Source organism: Piliocolobus tephrosceles, chromosome 4, assembly GCF_002776525.5.
Source record: "Piliocolobus tephrosceles isolate RC106 chromosome 4, ASM277652v3, whole genome shotgun sequence".
Classification (NCBI taxonomy): Eukaryota; Metazoa; Chordata; class Mammalia; order Primates; family Cercopithecidae; genus Piliocolobus; species Piliocolobus tephrosceles.
The window spans coordinates 161,785,078-161,807,424 of NC_045437.1; the positions used below are offsets into that span (position 1 = coordinate 161,785,078).

The 22,347-nt window shown below is 40.0% G+C and overlaps 1 protein-coding gene across 3 annotated transcripts in view; it reads right to left on the reverse strand.

The window, feature by feature from the left end:
• Positions 1–19,726, reverse strand: part of SLC12A2 (solute carrier family 12 member 2) — a 106,690-nt gene extending 86,964 nt beyond the window's left edge. For 2 of the 3 annotated variants that reach the window (XM_023196899.3, XM_023196907.3), the window contains exon 1: positions 17,478–18,409. In XM_023196899.3, the coding sequence (XP_023052667.1) occupies positions 17,478–18,227 (750 nt within the window). In that variant the 5' untranslated portion in view covers positions 18,228–18,409. Of the gene's footprint in view, positions 1–17,477 lie in introns of all 3 variants that reach the window. The other variant, XM_023196915.3, reaches the window with a different exon arrangement.
• Between the last annotated feature and the right edge of the window lie 2,621 nt (positions 19,727–22,347).

A 22,347-nucleotide genomic window follows, 5' to 3' on the forward strand; every position in this document is an offset into this window, starting at 1 on the left:
ATCACCTATACCATCTGCCAAGGCAACAGGGTATAGCACAAGAATGTGGATTTAATGACCAATGGTCACAGTACTAGAAATGTTTCACAACTTCTCTGACACTAACAATTTAATAAATGATAAACTCTTTCCTATTTGCCTTAGTGGCACTGATACACACTTTACAAAAGGAATGTCTAGGGTTAATACGAGATTGCCTAATCTGAGAACAGAAACAAAACTTTAGCGCCCAGCATTATTTCAGCAAATTAAATAATGGTTAATGACAGCCAGCAGAGTGGGGATCTTTATTTTAGGGCACTGTTAACATACAAAAATGTATTACTGTCTTGGCAAGTAGCTTATTGTTGATTTAAATAAACCCAAAATTATATTTCAAAAATGTTAAAGTCCACCAAAAAATGCTATTTATTTACACCCTACAAACTTCTGAATTAAAATGTTATTAAAGACACTTTAAAGATCAAAATTTCTTACATGGTTTAACAGCATCTGCTTAATACTGAAGTAAGTCAAAGTGTTAAATTACTATCATGAATCATAGCTGATTTAGCAACTAAAAATATGTGCATACATATGCAAATTTCGACCCCAAAGTGGCTGGGTTTATTCTAACAATTGTTCTAACAATTTTTGTTTTAATCAAGTACTGGCCAATTATATCATCCCAAAGCTACCAACATTTCCTATCCGTGCTGTCGGTGATTGGTGTATTCAGTGTAATGCTCCCCATACAGACTACTCTTTCAAAACAAAGTATTGTTTTACAGGAATCCAATCTCCTCTAGTTAACAATGCGCTATTAATATCCAGTGGTATTAATGCAAAGCTCAAAACTCAAGTGCCACAGATAAAAGTGGATGGTGTGACCATGTGACTTTACAATGAACCAAGTCAGAACTGCTGATTACAAAGAATTCAGTCCTCTACCTAGCCCATCATGTTCTTTACTAACCATTCAAGACTGAGTTACAACAAAATGCATTAGAAATAGCATTGCTTCAAATCCCACACAACTTGCTAATGTCAATAAACTAAAAGCTTGAAAACATTTTAATTAGAGTTACCAGAAAACTTATACCTTCCAGTATCAATTAATAACTGTGTAATTTATATTTCAAACTATTTTAAAGATGAACCAAAAGTTGATAAGAAGATAGAGAAGTACATGTCTAGCAGCATCATAAATGGTTTCACTGGAAAAGCAGTATGTATGAAAAACCATGTAATTAAAAACTACATTTTAGTATACACCTGGATAGATAAGATACACTTGATTTTTCATGTATTTCTCACAGGAATTTATGATACTTCTCACTATGAATACTGGTTGAGTATCCCTTGTCCTTTTTGCATGGGACCAGAAGTGTTTCATATTTCAGATACTTTCAGATTTTGGAATATTTTCATTACACCTACTGGAGTTCAGCATCCCTAATCCAAAATGCTCCAATGTGCAGTTCCTTTGTGCACCACGTAAGCACTCAAAAAGTTTTAGATTTTGGAGCATTTCAGATTAGGATACTCTAGCTCTATCACCTTTCCCATTTTTCATATAAGGAAACTGAGGGTCAGAGGTGAAGTCCTTTTCATAGAGGTCCCACAAACTATTAAGTAGAAATGCCAAGGGTTAAATCCCCTTGAGTGCTACATAAGGATGTTTCTGTCAACAATGAACTGCATATACAATAGTCCCATAAGATTATAATGGAGCTAAAACATTCCTCTCCTACTGATGTGGTAGCCATTGCAAGAGCATAGTGCAATGCATTTCTCACGTGTCTATGGTGATGCTGGAGTAAACAAACCTACTAAGCTGACAGTAATATAAAAGCATAGCAGATATAATTATTCTTAGTATATAACACTTGATAACAATAATAAATATGTTACCGATTTATGTACTTACAATTTTTATCATTGTTTTAGAGCTTACTTCTACTTACTTAAAAAAATAATAACTGTAAAACAGCCTCAGGCAGATCCTTCAGGAGGTATTCTAGAAGAAGGAATATATACTGTTATTATAAGAAATGACAGCTCCATGTGTTATGGTCCTTGAAGACCTTCCAGTGGGACAAGGTGTGGGGTGAAAGACAGTGATATGGATGATCTTGAACCTTTGTAGGCTTAGGCTAATGTGTATACTTTTGTCTTCGTTTTTAACAAAAAAAGATGTTTAAAAGAAAAAAACTAAAATTTTAAAAAATAGAAAAAGGTTTATAGAATAAGGATACAAAGAAAATATTCTTGTACACTTGTATAGTATGGCTGTGTTTTAAGCCAAATGTTATTACAAAAGCGTCAAAAAGTTTTAAGCAATCTAAAAGTTTATAAAGTAAAAAGTTAAAACAAGCTGAGGTTAATTTATTATTGAAAAATATATTTTTAAATAAATTTAATGTAGCCTAAGTTTACAGTGTTTATAACTCTATAGTAGTGTACAGTAATGTGCTAGGCCTTCACATTCACTCACTACTCACTCAGAGTAACTTCTAGTCCTGCAAGTTCCATTCAATAGTAAGTATCCTACACAGGTGTACCATTTTATCTTTTACGTTGTATTTTTACTGTTTAGGTTTTTATGTGTGGATATGTAAATACTTATCATTATGTTCCAACCATGTACAGTAACATGCTGTATGAATTTGTAGCCTAGAAGCAACAGGCTATACCATACAGCCTAGGTGTGTGGTAGAATATGCTCTCTAGGTTTGTATCATTATGCATAATGACAAAATCACCTAATCATGTATTTCTCTATAGTATCCCAGTTGTCAAGCAACATATGACCGTACGTGGATGGAAAAGAAACCAGAGTAAATGAAAAAGAAGCAAAGACAGGAAAGAAAATACTCATGATACATGTAGCTGCACTTTGTCAGATCCCTGACTTTGCTGCTTTTTAACTGAGAGCCTTTCTCAACTGTGGATAGCTTAAATGGCTGAAAGTAAAGTCCTAGTAACTTGAAATATCAGGAAATAGAGCCCAAAGTCAACAGAGGAATTGGAAATTAAGTGAAAAGCCTTAGAAAAAGTAGAATGATAGCAAGGGTAAGCCCCCGAATCTCTGCAAGCCACCAAATTACACAAGGGGCCAACCTAAAAATAAGTAGCTGGAAATCATAAAATACAGAACAGAGATATCAGTTATTATATGGGGAGGGGAGTGGATGGGGGTGGAAAGTCTGCAGTTTGAGCCTAGATAAAAAGTGCCTTTTAGAAAAAAAAAAAAAACACCTAACAACAATAATCTTCAGAAGAATATTTTTAAAAACCAACCCCAAAACCCAAAGTCAAATATAATGTAGTATCTGCATGGCCAGTTTCCATCCAAAAAACTGCTAGACATCCAAATAAACAGGAAAATGTAACACACACTCAAGAGGAAAAAAAAAACAAAAAAAAAAACAAGCAGTCATTAGAAATTACCTCCATGTGGCCCACATGTTAAATTCGGGAGACAAAGACTCCAAAAATAGCTGTAATAACAGTTAAACAAAAGCAAAGGTAAATATATCAATGAGTAACAGAGAGAATCTAATAGAGAAATGAAAACTATATTTTAAAAGTTAGAAATTCTAGACCTGGAATAAATTTTTAAAGAAATTCATGAAAAAAAAATTTGAAATGAAAAATTCACTAGGTGGACTTAATAGCAGAATGGAAATGGCAGAAGGAGTAAAAGTGAAAAACATCAACTTACAGATTCAAGAAACTTAACAAACCAACAGAGGATACACAAAAAGAAAAACTCTTGAGGCACAAACTGCTGAAAGCCAAAGGTAAAGAGAAAATCTGGAAAGCAATGAGAAAAATAACATCTTACACAGTTGCTGACTTCTTACCAAAAACACCAAAGGTCAGAAGACATTGAAATGGCATACCAAAAAGGCTGAAAGAAGAAAGCTGTCAACTAAGAAGTCTATAACCAGCAAAGCTATCCTTCAAAACGCCAGTAAAATAAAGACACGTTTAGATAAACAAAAACTAAGAGAACTTGTTGCCAACTGTCCTCTATTACAAGAAGTGCCCAAGGAAGGGAAGCAGTCTGATAAATAATTAATATAAATGAAAATATTTTAAAACCATACATATTTTTTCTCTTCTCTGTTTTTTAAAGCCATGTAACTGTTGAAAGCAACAAATACAACACATTTATCATCTAGATGACAAGAGCACTAAGAAAAGACAAAGTACTATGTTTTAAAATTCCTATATTTCAGCTGAAGAAATTCAATATTCAAAGTAGAGTAACCACTAAAAAATAATGCAAAGATATATAACTAGACATTCAATAGAAGAATTAAATGAAATGCCAAAAAATCTTAGCACAAAAAAATGGCAGGAAAGAAGAATTTGAGAAACAAAAAACAGGTAATAGGAAACAACACGATGTCAGGCCTAATTACAACCAAATCACAATAAATGTAAATGGACTAAAAAGTCTACAAAGAGCATGAAATGGCAAGTTATGGTACATATACTTTAAAGTATTATAATTATATGAATATTCTATAGGTGGCATATGAAACTGATTATTTACAAATGTTACTTAATGCTAGATAGGGAGAGTAGGATATAAAATTTTAGTTTATAAATGTACACAAATGCAAAAAGGTTAAGGGTTTGAGGTATTTAAGTTACCTTCCCTATTTCTCAAACTTTCCATATTACTTCCTTTTCCTCATGAAGCAACAAACATTTGAAATAAGTGAAGTACAGTGAAATTCTTTGAATAAAATTTTAAAGCGTTGGTTTTGAAAAAGGTTAATCCTCAGACTCTTAAAATTGAATACTCTAGGAAGGCTTGAGACTGAAATTTTCCTAAATTGTATAGTTCACTGACTCTTTTTTGTATTGAGATTTAAAACATTGTTAATTTTGTTAGCATTATGCTAGATGAAGATACTGCAATGATCAAAATTCAGCTCCTGTCCTAACATCTACTCTAAAGGGTTATTACAGACTGCTATTTTCTGATAACTTTGTTTCTGCTTTTCATTATTTTCTTATCTTCTGTTTCTGCAAGATGCCTCAAAGCCATTTATTATGAACGCCTATTTGTTGTTATTGCGGTTATTTTGCTTAATTACCGGTTCTTAAATTTGTTTCTGATCAGCAAATCTGCCTGATAATTGGGATTGATACAGGGGAGGCAATATAATATTTTCTCTAAACCTAATCTTAGGCAAATCTCTAGAAATTTATAGGTAAGTTAGTACTGAGGCTATGTCCTGACCAGCTTTGCCAAAAAATATTTCTCCTTTACAATACTTATTTGCAAATGCTCTGAGTACACAATTCTCTTGACGGTTTCATTTTAAACCAAAATAATGAGATTCAAATTGGTGATTAAATAAACAAAAAGCAAATTCACATTTTAATTTTCAAAGGAAAAAATCCTCCTATAGAATCAATAATTATTTACCATAACATTAGTTTCTAAAATATCAAGTCTGATAAGTTATGCCCTAAACCATTAGGTTTTATTTAAAAAAAAAAAAAAAGAGGTTAATATCTAGACCCAACTGTTCCACAATAACTCATCAGGATTCGAACTTATCACTTCGTACTTGTATGTCTGATATTCCTACAACATTTGAATAGGACTGTTAATAGCAACATACCATGTTTTGTTCATACTTAACAAGTAAAAACATAGATGTTTTTCCTAATACCTCATCTTTCCTAATAACCAGTGTCTGCTACTAAATAATTAGGTATTAATATCTATTACCTTTCCTAATAGCCAGTGTTTACCACTTACAAGTTGATATTAGCTTCTGAGTCTGTCCATCTGTCAACTACCTACCTTGCAAGGTTGTTGTGCCCAGGCTACAGAAAACTCCTGAAACATATCAGATGTTTAACAATTGACAATCTCATGTAATTCAGTACACAGTTATCTAACAGTTAAAGCCAGAACTTTGATAGATAGTACTTGTCTATATCAGGGTATTTCAAAACTGAGAATCAGCACATCAATGAAAACAAATGACTCTGCACTCTCAATATGGTAATCAAAGACTCAACATGGTCTAGGACACCAATTCTCAAACCAGGTTATTTAACAATTACCAGGAAAACTCTAAAAACCACAAACACTCTAAGACAGGAGTATCCAATTTTTTGACTTCCCTTGGCCATATTGAAAGAATTGTCTTGGGCCACACAAAATACACTAACATTAATAATAGCTGATGAGTTTTTTTTTAATTGCAAAAAAAATTTCATACTGTTTTGAGAAAGTTTACAAATTTATGTTGGGTCACATTCAAAGCCATCCTGGGCCACATGTGGCCCACAGGCTGTAGGTTGGTCAAACTTGCTCTAAGAGGTTGAATAAAACATACTTTCCCTGTTTACAAAAACAAAACACTACACAAACTCTTTGGGAAAGGGGAAACAGCCATTTTTCCCCAGGTGGTTCTTTTAGAAATTTTGGAATCACTGGTCCAAAAGAAAAATACAAGGGTAAAGAGACCTGCCCTACCAGGTATTAGCTTGAAGGCAAACCACAGCCTTGCAAAATGAGACTGTCACTCCAGGACCTTCTAAAAAAGCCACCTACTCCAACAACTGAAGACCAAACACAGATATGTAACTTAAGAATGCTTTGGAAACTAACATTTCTAACAATACAATATTAAATTTTCACAGGCCCAAATCTCCACTCTCACAAAGAAAACAGATTCCATTGACTGAAACACTTCATTGAGAACCTAATGTTCTAGACATCTTTATTTAAGGAAGGATCCTATGCAAAATTAGAAGAACATTAGATTCTCTGATGACTTTAAACTAGTGGTGACTAACCTAGAAGAAAAGGAATAAAGAAAAGAATGAATGAAGGAAGGAAAAAAGTAATTTTAGATATCACCTCCCTTGACAGCACTGTCTATTCTTCTGTGATGATGGAAATCTTTGGTATCTCAATTGTCCAATGATAACAACTAGCCAAATATGGTTATTAAGTACCTAAAATGTGACTCAAGTAACCAAAGAACTGAATTTTTAACACGATGTTAAAGTTAAATTTAACAGACACAAGTTACTAGTTACTGCAAAGTACAACCCATATTATATTTAAAAATTTATATCATACTTTTGGAAGATATGGATAGGGGATGGCAGAGGAAATATAAAAAACTAAGATTCCGTGTATAAGAAACTTTCTTATTAATTTTTGAAAATTTTTCTACTAGGAAGAGATACATCCATACACTGGAACTGTGGAGCCTAAATCTTTTCTATTTTATATTCAATGAATATAAAAACATTTGTCATAAGTATTTTAAAAAAGAAAAAAAAGTCACCAAAATAACAAGAGCTTACGCAGTATTAAACTATAGGATATTGAAATGAATGCCAACTGAGACTCAGTAATGCCTGCCCCAATTTCCAATGCTAGTTCTGCATGTCTATGATTTTGGTCAGGTCATTTACTTTTTTTGGGTCTTAATGCCACATATGCAAAACAGGGCAATTTCTCTGCCAAACATCCTTTAGAGAATCTAGACAACAAATATAAGGTAGGTAAGATTCTTTTGTACCACATTAGTATGTAAAGAATTAGGCCTATTATTCAGTATGTATCAATTGAGCATCTACTGTGCCAGGCCACTACTAGATAACAACGACATAATGGTGATCAATCACAAAGTCAGCTTCTCATGGAGCTTGAAATTAGCTGAAGGATACTCAAGCAACCATGTTAATAGATATACTACCACTAACTAAAGCCATTAAGGGAAAATGAGTTTGTTCTAGACTGGAGGATGAAGGCCTCCTCTCGAAATAAGGACTGAAGTGAAATCTTAAACTGAAAGTTAACAGTGGGTGTATGGAAAGGTGGAAGGGAGAGGAAGAGTCCATGGAGAGTACTATGTACAAAGGCCACACAACCAAAGGAATTATTGTGCCACCGGGGAAGTGAAACACTGAAGAGGCAAACCAGACATAGACAATGCAGGGAGCATTGGGCAACAATGATCAGTTTTGTTTTGGGCACAATAGTGATGGGAAAGCATAGTGAATATAAGAAGTCCAGTTACAAGGCTATTGCTGCAGCTTTGTTGGTGCAAAAGTCATTGTGGTTTTTGGCATTACTTTCAATGTCAAAAAACGCAATTACTTTTGCACCAACCTAATAGGATGGTGGCATCTTAGATGAAAAGAATATTTAGAAATTCAAATTGACAGCACTCAGTGATTGGATGGGGGAATGAGAGCAAAATGGCAAGGATGACTCACAGGTTTCTCACTTGCAGTATAATGAATAGTGGTACCATTCCGAGAGATAAAGCACACACTGGCAGACAGCCTGGATTCTTTTGTTTCTGGAGGGAATGGGAGGAAATACTGTTTGTGAGCTTGAGTTATCTTTGAGACATTAAAACAAAAATGTCAAGCAAGCATTGGATACCCAGAACCTAGAGGAGTGTGGGTAGAAGACGAAATTTTGGGAGTCATTGGACTACAGATGATGTAGCATAAGGAGAGAAAAAAGAGGAATAAGGAAGAAGAAAAGTCCAAATAAAGCCTTGAGGATGTTCAGGTTAGAGAAGGAGGTGACTGCAAAGGATGCCAGGCTGAAAGAGCCAGAAAGGCAGAAGGAAAACTAAGAAGCCAAGGAAGTGACCAAAAGACTTCAAAAGAACACCAAATGCTGCTTGAAAGCCGAACACTGCTTAAAAAAAAAAAAAAAAAAAAAAGACTTTCCGAAATTTGTGATAAGAATGGAGATCACTTGTGACTTTAACAAGAACTATTTATGCAAAATAGAAGCCACACTACAACAGTTTGAGTGAAAGGTAAGGAAGGAAAGACAGTAATTATAATCAATACTCTCAACAAGTCTAGCTGAGGAAGGAAGGAAAGAGCTTGTACCTGGAAAACAATGAGAGTTACATAAAATATTCTGCTTTTTCTGTCAGATAGAAGCTACTCGAATTTCTTTAAAGGAAGTAAGCTATTGACAGGAACAGTTAAATATGCAAGAAGAAAAATGAAAATCATAGGACCTCAGAACCAAACTGCAAAATACTGTTCACATCCACACTGTCCAATATAGTAACCAAAGGTCACAGGGAGCTACTACTTCAACACTATTGAAATGTTTGTCTGAACTGAGATGTGCTGTACTGTATGTGAAAAACACACACAGGGTTTCAAACTTTTGTACATAAAAAAGAAATTGAGATATCTCATTATAAATGTTTTAATATTCATTGTATCTGCAATGAGTGTTTTAGACACAGTGTCAAATAAAATATATTATAAATTAATTTTGCCTACTTCTTCACTTTTTTAAACGACATATGTAGTTCATATTATATTTCTGTCAGACAGCACTGAGAAAGACCTTAAATGGTAAAAAGCCATAATCACAATGAGTGCTAGTCAAAACTTGGGAGTAAGATCCTCAGCCCAGTCATGCTTTGTGAAGTTTCCTACCTCTTTCCAAGACCATCAGCCCTGCAGCTCAATTCTCGAATTGCAGCTAAAAGTTTTAATCACCCCCCTTCCTCTCATCTCAGCTACTGCAATGGTTCCATTAAGATGATAACGGGCTTTTACCAAAGGGGTAGTGATTGATACAATGAGAGGTGTTCAGATACTGGATGTGTTTCAAACATACAATTGTTGGGATTTGCTGATAGTTTGGATGGGGGATGTATGGACAGGGTAATACTTATTTAGAATGGAGCTGATATTAATGGAGAAGTCTGTAGGAAGGGCAGGTCTCAGATGATTAGGGTCCTCTAAGTCTTTCCCCACTGGAATACTCAAGCCTGCCCTGCCAAACCACCTATGCTCTCCTACAAAAGTCTCCAAAATGGCTAGCATACCATACCAAATTTTGTTTGAAACCAAATTGATGAAAGAACTAGTTCACACTGACCCAACAAAGAACTATCCCACAGGTTTCCAGAATTCTGAACCTAGATGAGTATCTAATTTGTGACTATTCAGAAAAAGCACAGCAATTTTTTTTTTTTTTTTTGAAACGGAGTCTCGCTGTGTCTCCCAGACTGGAGTGCAGTGGCAGGATCTCACTGCAAGCTCCGCCTCCCAGGTTCACGCCATTCTCCTGCCTCAGCCTCCCGAGTAGCTGGGACTACAGGCATCCGTCACCTTGCCTGGCTAGTTTTTTTATATTTTTAGTAGAGACGGGGTTTCACCGTGTTAGCCAGGATGGTCTCCATCTCCTGATCTCGTGATCCACCCACCTCAGCCTCCTAAAGTGCTGGGATTACAGGCGTGAGCCACCACGCCCGGCCAAAGCACAGAATATTTTTAAAAATTTAAGGCAGAGAAATTTCTGAGTCCAATGATACTACCAATGTACTAGCCATAATTAGCTTCTGCTGAGAGTCAACATTCCACTAAGCTATTTTTGCTTTTCAGCTTTCCTCCTCCTTCCAACTAGAAACCCCCAAGTTCTCTACCAGCTCCAAGTTTTTCATAATAGCTTTAAGCTAGCATTGGTAGAGATCCTAGTGAAAATGGAAAAAGACAAAGGAGGCCCTCAGCAGATAGAAGCTTTCATGGTTTAAATGAGACACCACTAATGTTTTTAACTTCAGTATTTTAAATAATTTTCCTTGTTGCTCAACCTCAGTGGGCTTTCACTTTGTGGAATCAACCCACTAATTCCCCATTCCTTCGTACAGTATTTGAAAGACTACTAGTTTTCATGGTTTTACCTGAAGAACAAAAGCACATTTTTATGCTAAAAAAATTAAAAGCTGTTTTCTGAAGTTCTACTATTTAACAAACCAGTAGCTGCAATTTTACCTGTGTGCCTCATTGGAGAACTAATTTGTAGAATGAAACCTTATCTTGAGTCCATCTCCCAAACCTGCCCTTCCCACAGACTTCTCCATTAATATCAACTCCATTCTAAACAGGGGGAAAACCCTAGTATTACTCTGTCCATACATCCCCTCATCCAAAACATCAGCAAATCCCAACAATTCTACCTTTGAAACACATCCAGCATCTGAACACCTCATTGTATCAATCACTACCACCTTAGTAAAAGTCATTATCATCTTAACGGAACCATGGCAGTAGGCTTCTAACTGGTTTCCTGCCTTCTACTCTTGCTCCCTTACAGTATATTCTCTACACAACAATCAGAGTGGTATTTTGAAAACATAAGTCAGATCATGTCAAATCTGTGCTCAAAACCCTACAATGCCTTCCCCTAAATCACTCAGAGTAAAATCCTAAGTCTTTGTCATGATCTGCAAGGTTCTACACTATTTGGTCCTCACTACACCCTGACTTTCTCTATCACACTCTGCCTCATCGATTTGGTCTTGCTGACCTCCCTGTCTCTCAATCACACCAAGCACACTCCCATCTCAAAGTCTTGGTATCTGCCATTCCTCTGCCTACAGTGTCCTTTCCCTGGTATCTGCATGGAGGTCACCCCTTTCTAGAGCCTGCTCACATATCGGAGGTCTTCCCTAACAATGCTAGAACAGTACCACCCAGCCATCATTTAGCCACCTTTAATTTTCCTAGCCCTGCTTTAATTTTGTTTGTTTATTGTCTCCTACCGCTAGAATGAAAGTCCCATGACTTCGTTTTGTTCACTGCTATATCCTCAGCATTTAGAACAGTGTTGCTGTTGTGTTCAATAAGGATTTGTTGAATAACTGGGTTCACATTTATTTCACTTCAGCATGGAACTATACTATAGACTTCCCAAATATATATATATATGTAACATAATGGAAAATCAATGAAAGCAAACACACTCCACACATAAGAACCAAGAAACTCTATTTTGGTCCTTTAAATTCTAGTCTCACAGGATTTTAAAATGTATGAACATAAATACACATAGAGAAGATATTAATTTAGCAGTGTACTGATTTTTGCTACATTTTAAATCCCAAAATTTATCTTTCCTTCTACCCAGGGAATTTTTATGCTAAAAATTAAAAGCTGTTTTCTTAAATTCTACTATTTAACAAAGAGGTAGCTGCAATTTTACCTGTTCACCGCATTGTAGAACTACTTTAGTCAGTGTACACCTGGGGGAATGCATATAGTATTATGAGTAAGCCTGACTTCAGTGGCAAGTAGCATGGGTTTAGTAGGGTAAAGCCCCTGGCAAAACTGTGAAATCAGCCAAATTTGACTTTGCCACATGTAAATATTTCTTATCAGGGTCCCACCTTTACCCAGTTCTGGACACTACCCTACTCTTCCCCTCCTCAAGAGACACATTCTTGTTCCTCCAGGTTGATTTTCAAGGACTAAAGCTATACACCGAAATGATTAAGAGTGTGTGAAATTTCTTGACTAGGCATCAACACAGCCCACTCAGAGAAGCAGCTCATGGTTAGAAGAGATACTATAATTATTTAGTGTTTTACTTAAAGTCCTTAGTAAGTGACAGGAACTGCTCACCTGATTTGTACATCCCACGAACAAATCTTTATTAAGTGCGTATTCTCTGTATGAAGATGAAAAAAAGACATATACAGATGCTAGTGAAGAAGTCATAATAATCAATATTTACATCATCCCATCTCCTCATTTCTGTCAGTTATATAATCATTCAACTCTAGGAGTTCAAGGTAGAGAAATGTTGGTGGTAATCCCCAAGGGGTCCCCCTCAACATCTTTGTTATCTTAGAACAGGTCTAAGGCATAGAAGAGATAAAAAGAGAAGAACCTGCTGTTTCTATGTCCTAGCTTTAAAGTCAGAGAAACCTGGATGTGAAGTCCAAATCCAGCTGTACTACTATTTTTTTTAGACAGGGTTTTGCTGTGTTGCCCATGCTGAAGTGCAGTGGCTGTTTACAGGCATGGCCACAGTGCACTACAGTCTCAAACTCCTGGGCTCAAGCAATCCTCCTGCCTCAGCTTCCCAAGTAGGGACAACAGGGTCTTACCTACCATGGTGCCTGTCCTCCAGCTGTACTTTCTGTAAAAGTGACTCTTAAGCAATTTCTTGTTTCTTTTCTTTTCTTTTTGAGATGGAGTTTTGCTCTCGTTGTCCAGGCTGGAGTGCAATGGCACAATTTTGGCTCACTGCAACCTCCACTTCCCGGGTTCAAGCAAGTCTCCTGCCTCAGCCTCCTGAATAGCCAGGATTACAGGCATGTGCCACCACACCTGGCTAATTTTGTATTTTCAGTAGAGACACGGTTTCACCATGTTGGTAAGGCTGGTCTTGAAATTCAGACCTCAGATGATCCACCCGCCTTGGCCTCCCAAAGTGCTGGGATTACAGGGGTGAGCGACCACACCTGGCCAGTTTCTTCTGTTTCTATTAGCCCGTTTCATCTCGAGTAAAATGTGTATAAGACCTATTTCTTAGGAGTTAATGAAAATCCAACAAGCAAAGTGACACCATGAAAGACAATATAGTTGCTCCCTTGACCTTTCCCCTTGTTAACGAGAAAGGCAAAAATAGAGGAACCATATAGAAACCCTTGACATACCACCAGCAAAAGGCTCTAAAGCCTTGGCCCAAGGACAACTGCAACGATAATGCTACCTTTAAAAACAAAAATACTAGAAATTACGGTTTACTGGTCAAAATAGTAAAACAAAAACAAAAACAAAAACAAAAACAAAAATAATTTTAATAATGCTTTAAATTCAGTAAGAGCTAGTATGGATTGTCTACCACTCCACTTTCCACATTTGATAATCTTGCATTCCATCATACATGTTGAAGATGTCCATCAAATACTTTCTTGTTACCCTCCACCTTTTATTTCTTCCTGTAGGGCCAAAAATCCATACTTTGATTTTTCACTCTGTGTGTGTACATATATACATTTTTAAATCAATTCCCGGCATCAGCTTTGAAGTTTCTGCCTTTCTAAAAACTATTTTCTCTCAGTTTCCCCCAACACTGCTCTCCAAGCTATTTGACAATATGGCAGCTCTTCCTTAATTTCCTTTGCTAGTGGCTCCTCAATCTCTAACAGACCTTTAAACAATCTCGAAGTCCAATGCCAGACCCTATTTTCTGTTCTCTTACCTACCACTCTCCCTAAGTAATTTAGTGCATGACTTTAAGCAACTAAACCTTTATATGTAAATATACGTGTGTGTGTGTGTGTGTATATATACGTAATTACATATATACGTATATATATACGTATATATATATACTGCCTCCTTCATGACTCTTGGAATAAGCTGTCTTTGTCTTTACAGGCTACTCAAACAGAATAGTCTCAAATACAAACTTCTCCCAACCACTGAATCTATTCCTCCTCCAATCTTTCTCACCTCAAGCAACGGTACCAACATCTATTAAGTTTCTCAAGTTCAAAATCTAGAAATCAGCTTCTATCTCACCCACACATCCAATCCTTTCTGCCACCAACCTTTACTATCTGTCACCCAGACCACAGTAATCACTTGAGTCTCTGCTTCCATTCTTGCCCCTGCCAATCCATTCTCCACCCAGAGCCTAAAGATGTTAAAACAAAATGGATCAAGTGGCTACCCCACACAAAATTCTTCAATAGCGTCCTCTTACGTTTATAATGAAAAACACTGATCTCCTTTTAGTTATGTGAATAACCACTTTTTCTCACCCCATTACCTTCACGTACGCTGTCCTTTTGTTCTGGACTGTCATTCCACCCAATCATCAACTTGCCCTTCAGGTCTCAGCTTCAATGTCATACTTCTCAAAAAAAAAAGCCTTCCCAAAACCCAATTAAAATTACGTCCTATTACATCTTTACAAGTATCCTTTTCTTTCATAATACTTAAAAAACAGTTATTAACTATGCTATTTGTCCAACTATTTTGTTAATGTCTGTCTAGGCAGAAGCAGTAACTGGTTTGCTAATCACCGTGTAATCCCACAGTGTCACAACCATGTTGTCAACATCTAAGATACCCCCTTCCCCAATAACTATTTAATAAATGGAGAACTCATACCTACTGGTCCTAGAATGGCTATACAATATAGCAAGATGCACCAAGGACATTTATCTATTCCCCTACAGTTGGACATCTAGACAAAATACTTTTAAAGTCAGTGATGGATAATGAAAGGAATTCAACTGGAGGAAAAGACAATCTAGTCCTTTTCCCTAACAAGTTTCTGAAGTCTTTTACTTCTTTTGTTCTTCTACAGTTCCCAACAGAGTTAGTCCCATGGTAGATAATTACGCACTTAGTAGACCAAAGTAGAGTATATGTCAATCAATCGACTGCTAGAATTAGGTGTTATAAAAATTCTAAATATTATAATACACTGAAGGCTAGAAGCATTAGAGGTGTTAGAGAGGTGGAAGTCAATTTAGAGAGAGTAAGGGACAACTTCTGGGAATCCAGCCAACTTGTTATCACCCCTACTGTCTGCCCCTCTTTCGACAGTGGTGTATAGTCATAATTGTACTACTCAACACCCATTTCTTTAATCCATCCACTAAAATTCTAACCAAAATTATCTTCAACATATAGTTATTAGTTAAGCCAATAAAACAGTGGCCATAAAGCTTATGAGTAGCAGAAGGTAAAAAACTATAAAGAATTAAACTACCTGTTGCATAAATGAAACTGAACATAACATTTTATATACTATATTCATCTAATAACATAAGAATTAAGAGAATCTAAAATTGAGATCCTAGAGTCTTCTGAAGGGCCAATATAAGAGGGAAATAACAACTAGCTATTATTTTCCAGGCACTGAACATGGTCATTTTTATTGCGCTTTTTTTCTAATCTTCATAATAACCCTGAAAAGCTGAAGCTGAGAGGTTGGGTGAGTTCTTCAACTGCCATAAACTAACAATACAGGTGTTGTTTTTTAGACACTTTGAACCAAAAAGCCAAGCAAAAAACACAAAGACACACAAATCTAAAGTTCTGGAGAACTTGAAGTGCTTTGTTATTGAGAGAATTTCATTCAAAATAGCAAAAACTTTCATAGGAAGCATATATGCTCAAGATATATACCTTTCAACTGGATGTCTTTCTAAAACTTATGGGTAAATACAGATCACTTTACTGCTCACCTACTTGGCTTTGGTAAAATAAATCTAAAATAGATCTGTATAATATTTTCATTAGTAAATACTTCCTAAGAAAAGGAAAATTTCCAGCTTCATATCTACTTTTGTCTACAATGATTTTTGAGTTTTGGAAAGAAAAAATAGACTTGATAGAAACTACAGAAGTATGAATAAAAAATGTTTTAGACATTGTTTTGCTTCTGATTATGATAAAATACCACAATGGAACAAGAATAGTATTATCTAAAGCTAAATGATCTCAGGCTTTTAAACAATCAATAAGCTGTAAGAGTTGGGACCTCTGTAATTACCTCTGTGTGAATGTTACATTATCAAACACTGGGACAAGTACAGTCTTGTATGAAATCACTGTTTGAGATCAAATAATCATATCCAAAAGAAATCACATACTGGATTTAAACTTTTCCACACTGTGGTCATTTCAACCTATGTGGTACTATCCTCTGGCATTTACCAAATTCCATCAATGTAGTCATTACACACTTGTAAAGAAGACTTCAAGTAATTCCGGCTCATAAAAAAGTTAAACATTAATGAAATTTCAAAAGCATACATGTTATCTCAAAACAATGATATTGAACACTGAAGAAATAACAGTCTTATGTGACCATAAAAAAACAGAATTACAAAAATCAATGAGTTTATGGGGATGGTTTTCTGTTTACAAAGTGTAACTGCTTATTGTAAAGACCCCAAAGGTCTTCCTGGTCATCTTCTACAGAAAAACCAATTCTCCCGTTTCCCTTTTTTCTTTAAAGACTCACCCCTCTCCCTAATTTTTTAAATATACACCTCTCCCAAAACGTTTTCATTGCAAAACAAAAAACAAAAAAAGTTATGCCATTATCAGGAACAGAGTGTCCCAAGATTTAAGACTTCTATGATCCTTTGCATATTCAAGATTGCAAGAATTGAGCTTTAATAACTCATAGACCATAAACACACCCTGTTAAGATTTTCCTTCCAATACCAACATTCCCACTCTTGGGATCCCTAATAGGCGTACATAAGCCACACAACACAATCTTTTAAAACGACACAGATGGTAGATGCTCTCCAACCTCTTCCGAGAGAGGTCCTCACCTAAACCTCCTGCACATTCTCTTCTCAAGGGCCCACAAACACAACTGTCATTCAGAGGGGTGGTGACTGTTAAGCGTGGGTGGGAAAGAAAGTGCACACGAGATACCTAACTGGATGGGGAAGGTTGTTAAAAGCAGCCCTCCAGTATCACTTAACTAGCCAAACCCGCTACAAACTTTTTAAGAGATTAAGTTACATTCCTCGGCAATTCCGTCCTTGACAGCTGAATCCAGAGATGCCAGCAAGTCGTGCGTGTCTACTCCTGCCACCTCAACTCGGGAAGAGTCTGCAGCCACATCCCGCGGTCGGCATGCACCAGGGGCTGGGGAAGAAGGGAGGGCCGGGCGAGCTCACCTTTTCCAGCTCGTCGTGGAGCTCCGCCAGGCTAGGCCGGAGCAGCTTCTCGCCCAGCTGCGCGGCTGTGTGCCGGTAGTGATCGATCCTGGGCACAGCGTCCATGGTGTTGTGACCGAAGGTGCGCAGGTAGTAGGTGTTGGTGTGGGTATCATAATAGTAGTGCTGGTGGTGCCCACTGCCGCCGCCGCCGGAGTGCAGGCTGCTGCCCTCGCTCAGCACCGTGTCTCCGCCGTTCTGGAAACTCACGTTGGGCCCGTCGCCACCGACCCCGGCAGCATCCGACAGGCTGTCTTCAGCCGACGAGGAGGCAGCCGGGTCCACGAAGTTCACGCGGAAGCGGCCCTTGGCTTCCTCGCTGCCTTTAGCCGGCCCGCTCTCGCCGCTGCCTTCCCCGTCCCCGGGGGTCTGCTTGGCCCCCGCCCCAGCACCAGCCGCCGCTGCTGCCGCCGCCGCCGCCGCAGCAGCAGCGGCCCGCCCGGCGTTCTCGGAAACCAAGTCCACCTGGAAACGGCTCTGGCTCGGGGTGGGCCCCAAGGGTCTGCCCAGCCCGTCCCCGGCCGCCGCAGCGCCCTCACCGCGGACCCCGCCGCCGTCCCGACTCGCGGGCGCAGCATCCTCCGGCACCGAGGGCACAGCCGTGCCGGGCAGTTCCACCCTGGCGGCGGCCAGCGCAGCGGCTGGCGGCGTCTCTCCGACCCCGGCCAGTCCCGGGGCGCCGGAGGAGGGCGCCGTGGGCACCGGCTCCATCGCTGCCCGACCCCCGGCGGAACTGCAGAGTCCGGCGGACGTCTCCGGCAGCACGCCCTCCGCACCCCTGGCCGGCGGTGGCCACGGCCGCAAGGCCGGGTGAGGAAGTCTTTCTCCCCGCTGCCCGCGGGCCGCCGCTAGCCGGGACGGCACAGACGCCCCTGGCAGCCAAGCGAACGCGCGAGTGTGGCGGGCGCGGGGCGGGCCCCGCTGTTTAAAGCCTCCGCGGGGCTGTGGCTGCTGCGGCTCCGGCAGCAGCACGCGGGAGGCGGGGCCGGAGGCTCCTCCGCCCCTCAGCCCGCCCACCCACGGTCCCTCAGCGGCGCGCAGCTGACGCTCACTCAGCGATCCGGCCCTCAGCTGCTCCTGCGCGACCCCACGCGAAAGCGGCCGGTGCCAGGATCGCAGCCAGCCAGCCCGCGCCGGGCCTCGGGCAGGGCGGACAGCACGAACGGCGCGATCTGGGAGCAGGCGCGGCCGCGCTCCGCCTCAGTGGTGTCGCCGGGAGGATCTCCGCGCCGCTACCTCCTCTTCCGTCGCCTCCTCCCACGCCTTCACCTCCCTCCCCCGCCGCGCTCTGCGGCGAAAAGGAGCGGGCTCCCAGCCCGCCTCCCTTCTCTTCACCCGGGGGCCGCGCGTCAGTGAACCGGCAGCCCAGGCAACGGGGCTGCGGACGGCGCGCGGGCCCTGCCTTGCCTCACGCCGGTAGCTGATGCTCCCGCGGCAGCTGCCATCCCAGCGCCCCAGCCGCGACTTCAGAGGCTCTCGCCCGCTGGCTTTGTTTTTTTTTTTTTTTTTCCTCGCCTTTGATGAACTCGCAGTACTTGGGCTGAGCCCGAAATCTCGCGAGATGCTGCAGGCGTTAGTGCCGCTTCCCACTAGGCGCGTGGTACCCGAGGCCGGGCTGGAGCCGCAGGCGGGCAGCTATTCCTGCGGGCGATGCTGGGGGCTTTCCGGTCGGGGCGGCAGCCGCTTCCGGAGCCGCGGGCGAGGTGCGTTCCCCAGCCGGGTTTGCTCTGGGCTCTGGCACGCCGCCGCGAATCTCCGCTCGTAACTCCGGGCCTGAACCCAGGGGAGGGAGGATTTCCTCTGTGCCGCTTTCGAGCAGTAGACTTACCCTGCTCGGCAGACCTAGGTTGGCATAAGCAGAGATTGATTCCAGTTGTGATGCAGTGGGTGTCTCCACACTTCTCATGACACCTTTATTTTAAAAGCTGATGTTCCAAGGTGAGAAGGCAGCCTCGTTGAGACGTCATGTTGTTTCAAGATGAGTTTTAATTTAAGGCATTTCCAGAAGTGAAAGGAAGCTCATCTCTCAGAATACAATGCCGGCAATAACTACCCGTGAAGTCCTTACCAGGAGGTTTCTGCGTGATTTGGGTTGTGCAGAATTCCTCTGTTTATATGGAAACAGAAAGGTACTCATCTGCAGGTCTAGTTTCTCTTCGCTAAAATGCAAGGGAATATAACTGTTTTCCCACTTTCTCAGCAGCAGGAATTTTTAAACCTAGATTATGCCCAAAGCCCCAAGTAAAATCAATGAATGGCGTCCTCCAGTCACTTAGTTTTTATTTATGTACTTTATTTGTTTGTTTGGTTTTTTGTTGTTGTTTTTCTTTTTCTTTTTTCTTTTTTTTTGAGATGGAGTCTCGCTCTGTTGCCCAGGCTGGAGTGCAGGGGCGCAATCTCGGCTCACTGCAAGCTCCACCTCCCAGGTTCAAGCCATTCTCCTGCCTCAGCCTCCTGAGTAGCTCAGACTACAGGCGCACGCCACCACGCCCGGCTAATTTTTTGTATTTTTAGTAGAGACGGGTTTCACCGTGTTAACCAGGATGGTCTGGTCTCTTGACTTCGTGATCCGCCCGCCTCGGCCTCTCCAAGTGCTGGGATTACAAGCGTGAGCCACCGCCCCCGGCCCTTGTATTTTTAAACTTGACTTTATGGAGACGAACACTATCGTTTGCTGAGCACTTGAAATATGGTGAAAGAGCCACAGAGTTGGCAGAACTGTTTGCAAATGCTGTAAGTAAAAGCTGCAACCAGGCAATTTTCAAAAGATTGTCATAAACATTATCTTACTTGAACTTCACAACTTTTCAGCCTATTATCTCTATAAGATGGTGAGGGAAAAACAGCTGTTGCATCAGGATTTTTAAAGCTCCTTTTGAGCTTTAATGATAACCAGAGGAGGCCAGAAAAATGAGGCGGTCCTTTAAGCAATGCAGTTTTCTGCTAGGGAATTGCTGCATTAGTAGGTGATCTGTGCAGTACCTTTCAACTCCACGACGAATTCTGCCATTATTGGAACTCAACATTAATTTAGTTGAATAAATATTGAACAGCTACTGTGAGCTACTCTGTATTTACAGGATATAGCAGTGAGCAAAACGGACAATCCCATCTCTCATGGAGTTCATTCTAGTGAGAGAAACAATAGACAAGATAAATAGGTAAAATACATAGCATCCAAGTAGTGAGTACTAAGGAAAGGGAAATGGAATATTTGTGTGAAATGGGGATCATAAATTTTCCATAGATGGCCTCACTGAGAAAGTAACATTTGAGTGAGGAAGTGAGTGATGTGAATTCATGGGAAAAAAAGGTGTCCCAAGCCGAGAAAAACCAAAGAAGATCCAAAGGCAGGAGCATGCCTAGCATGCTCACGGAATTGCATGTAAGCCAGTTTGGCTGGAACTTGCTTAAGAGATGGGAAGAAACAAAGGCAGTTACATCAGAGAGCTTAGGATATGGGATGTAATAGATTACAATGTTTAGCACCTTTTTTGGCTATTAGATACACTTGACTTTGAGTAGAATGGTGTGTTAGCTCAGGCTGCCATAACAAAATACCATAGATTGGGTGGCTCAAACAGAAATGTATTTTCTCACAGTTCTTCAGGCTGGAAGAATGAGATTAGAGTGGCAGCATGATCAGGTTCTGGTTTTCTTTTTGGCTTGCAGACAGTACCTTCTCAGTGTCTCCTCACATGATAAAGAGAGCTTTGTCTCTTCCTTTTCTTATAAGGGCACCAGTTCTGTGGGATCAGGGCTTTACCCTAATCACCTCATTTAACCTTAATTACCTCCTTAAAAGCACTATCTCCAATACAGTCACATAGATGTGAGGAGAGGATTAGGGCTTCAACATACTACTTTGACGGGGTACACAACAGTCCTTGGCAGATGGCAAGTTGTTGGAAGGTTTCAGTAGAGGAATGACATCTGCCATTTTTAAAGGATTGATCTAGCTGTCTTGTAGGTAGGCAAGGGGTAAATGGTTGAGTCAAAGAAGCAAGGAGATGTGTTAAGAGTTGTTACAGCAATCCAGGAAGTGATGGTAGCGCTTTGACCACAGTGGGTAGCAGTGGAAATGGGGAAAAATAGTTGAATTCTGGGGACATAATAGAATTTGCTGATGGATGTGAAGTGTGAGGGTCCAAGGGTTTTGACCTGACCAGTTGGAAGAATGGTATTGCTATTTCCTCAGATGGCAAAGGAGGTTAAAGGAACAGATTTGGGTTGGATGAATGTCAGGAGCTTAGTCTGAGATGTCTGTTGGAGGAAACACACAAATGTGTGGTAATAATAAGTAGTAGTCACTCATATAAATGTGTAACTGCAAACAGAAGTTCTAGGAGAGAGGAACATGGTATAAGGAAAAAGCAAAATAGGCCAGACTTAGTCAAGACGGAAGTGACTTTTTAACAAAGGTCTAAAGGAATATTAGGACCAAACTGTAACTTGCAGAGGGTTTCAAACAAGGGAAATATTGTGGTCAAATGCCCTCATGGAGTGAGCAGGGACTATCAAAGAAGCTTGAAATCAGTTTGGTTAAAGCATAGGGAGGGATTAGGGAGCAAAAGTAGTAAGAGATGAGTCTGTATTCTAAAAGCCCTATAAAAGCATTACTGGGTTTCCAGATCGATAGGGGCACATGATCAGATTTGTGCTTATTAAAACTCTAGGCCTGGCAAGGTGGCTCACGCCTGTAATCCCAGCACTTGGGAGGCCAAGGCAGGTGTATGACTTGAGCTCAAGAGTTCGAGACCAGCCTGGGCAACAATGGTGAAACCCCATCTCTACCAAAAAAAAAAAAAAAAACACAAAAATTAGCAGGGCA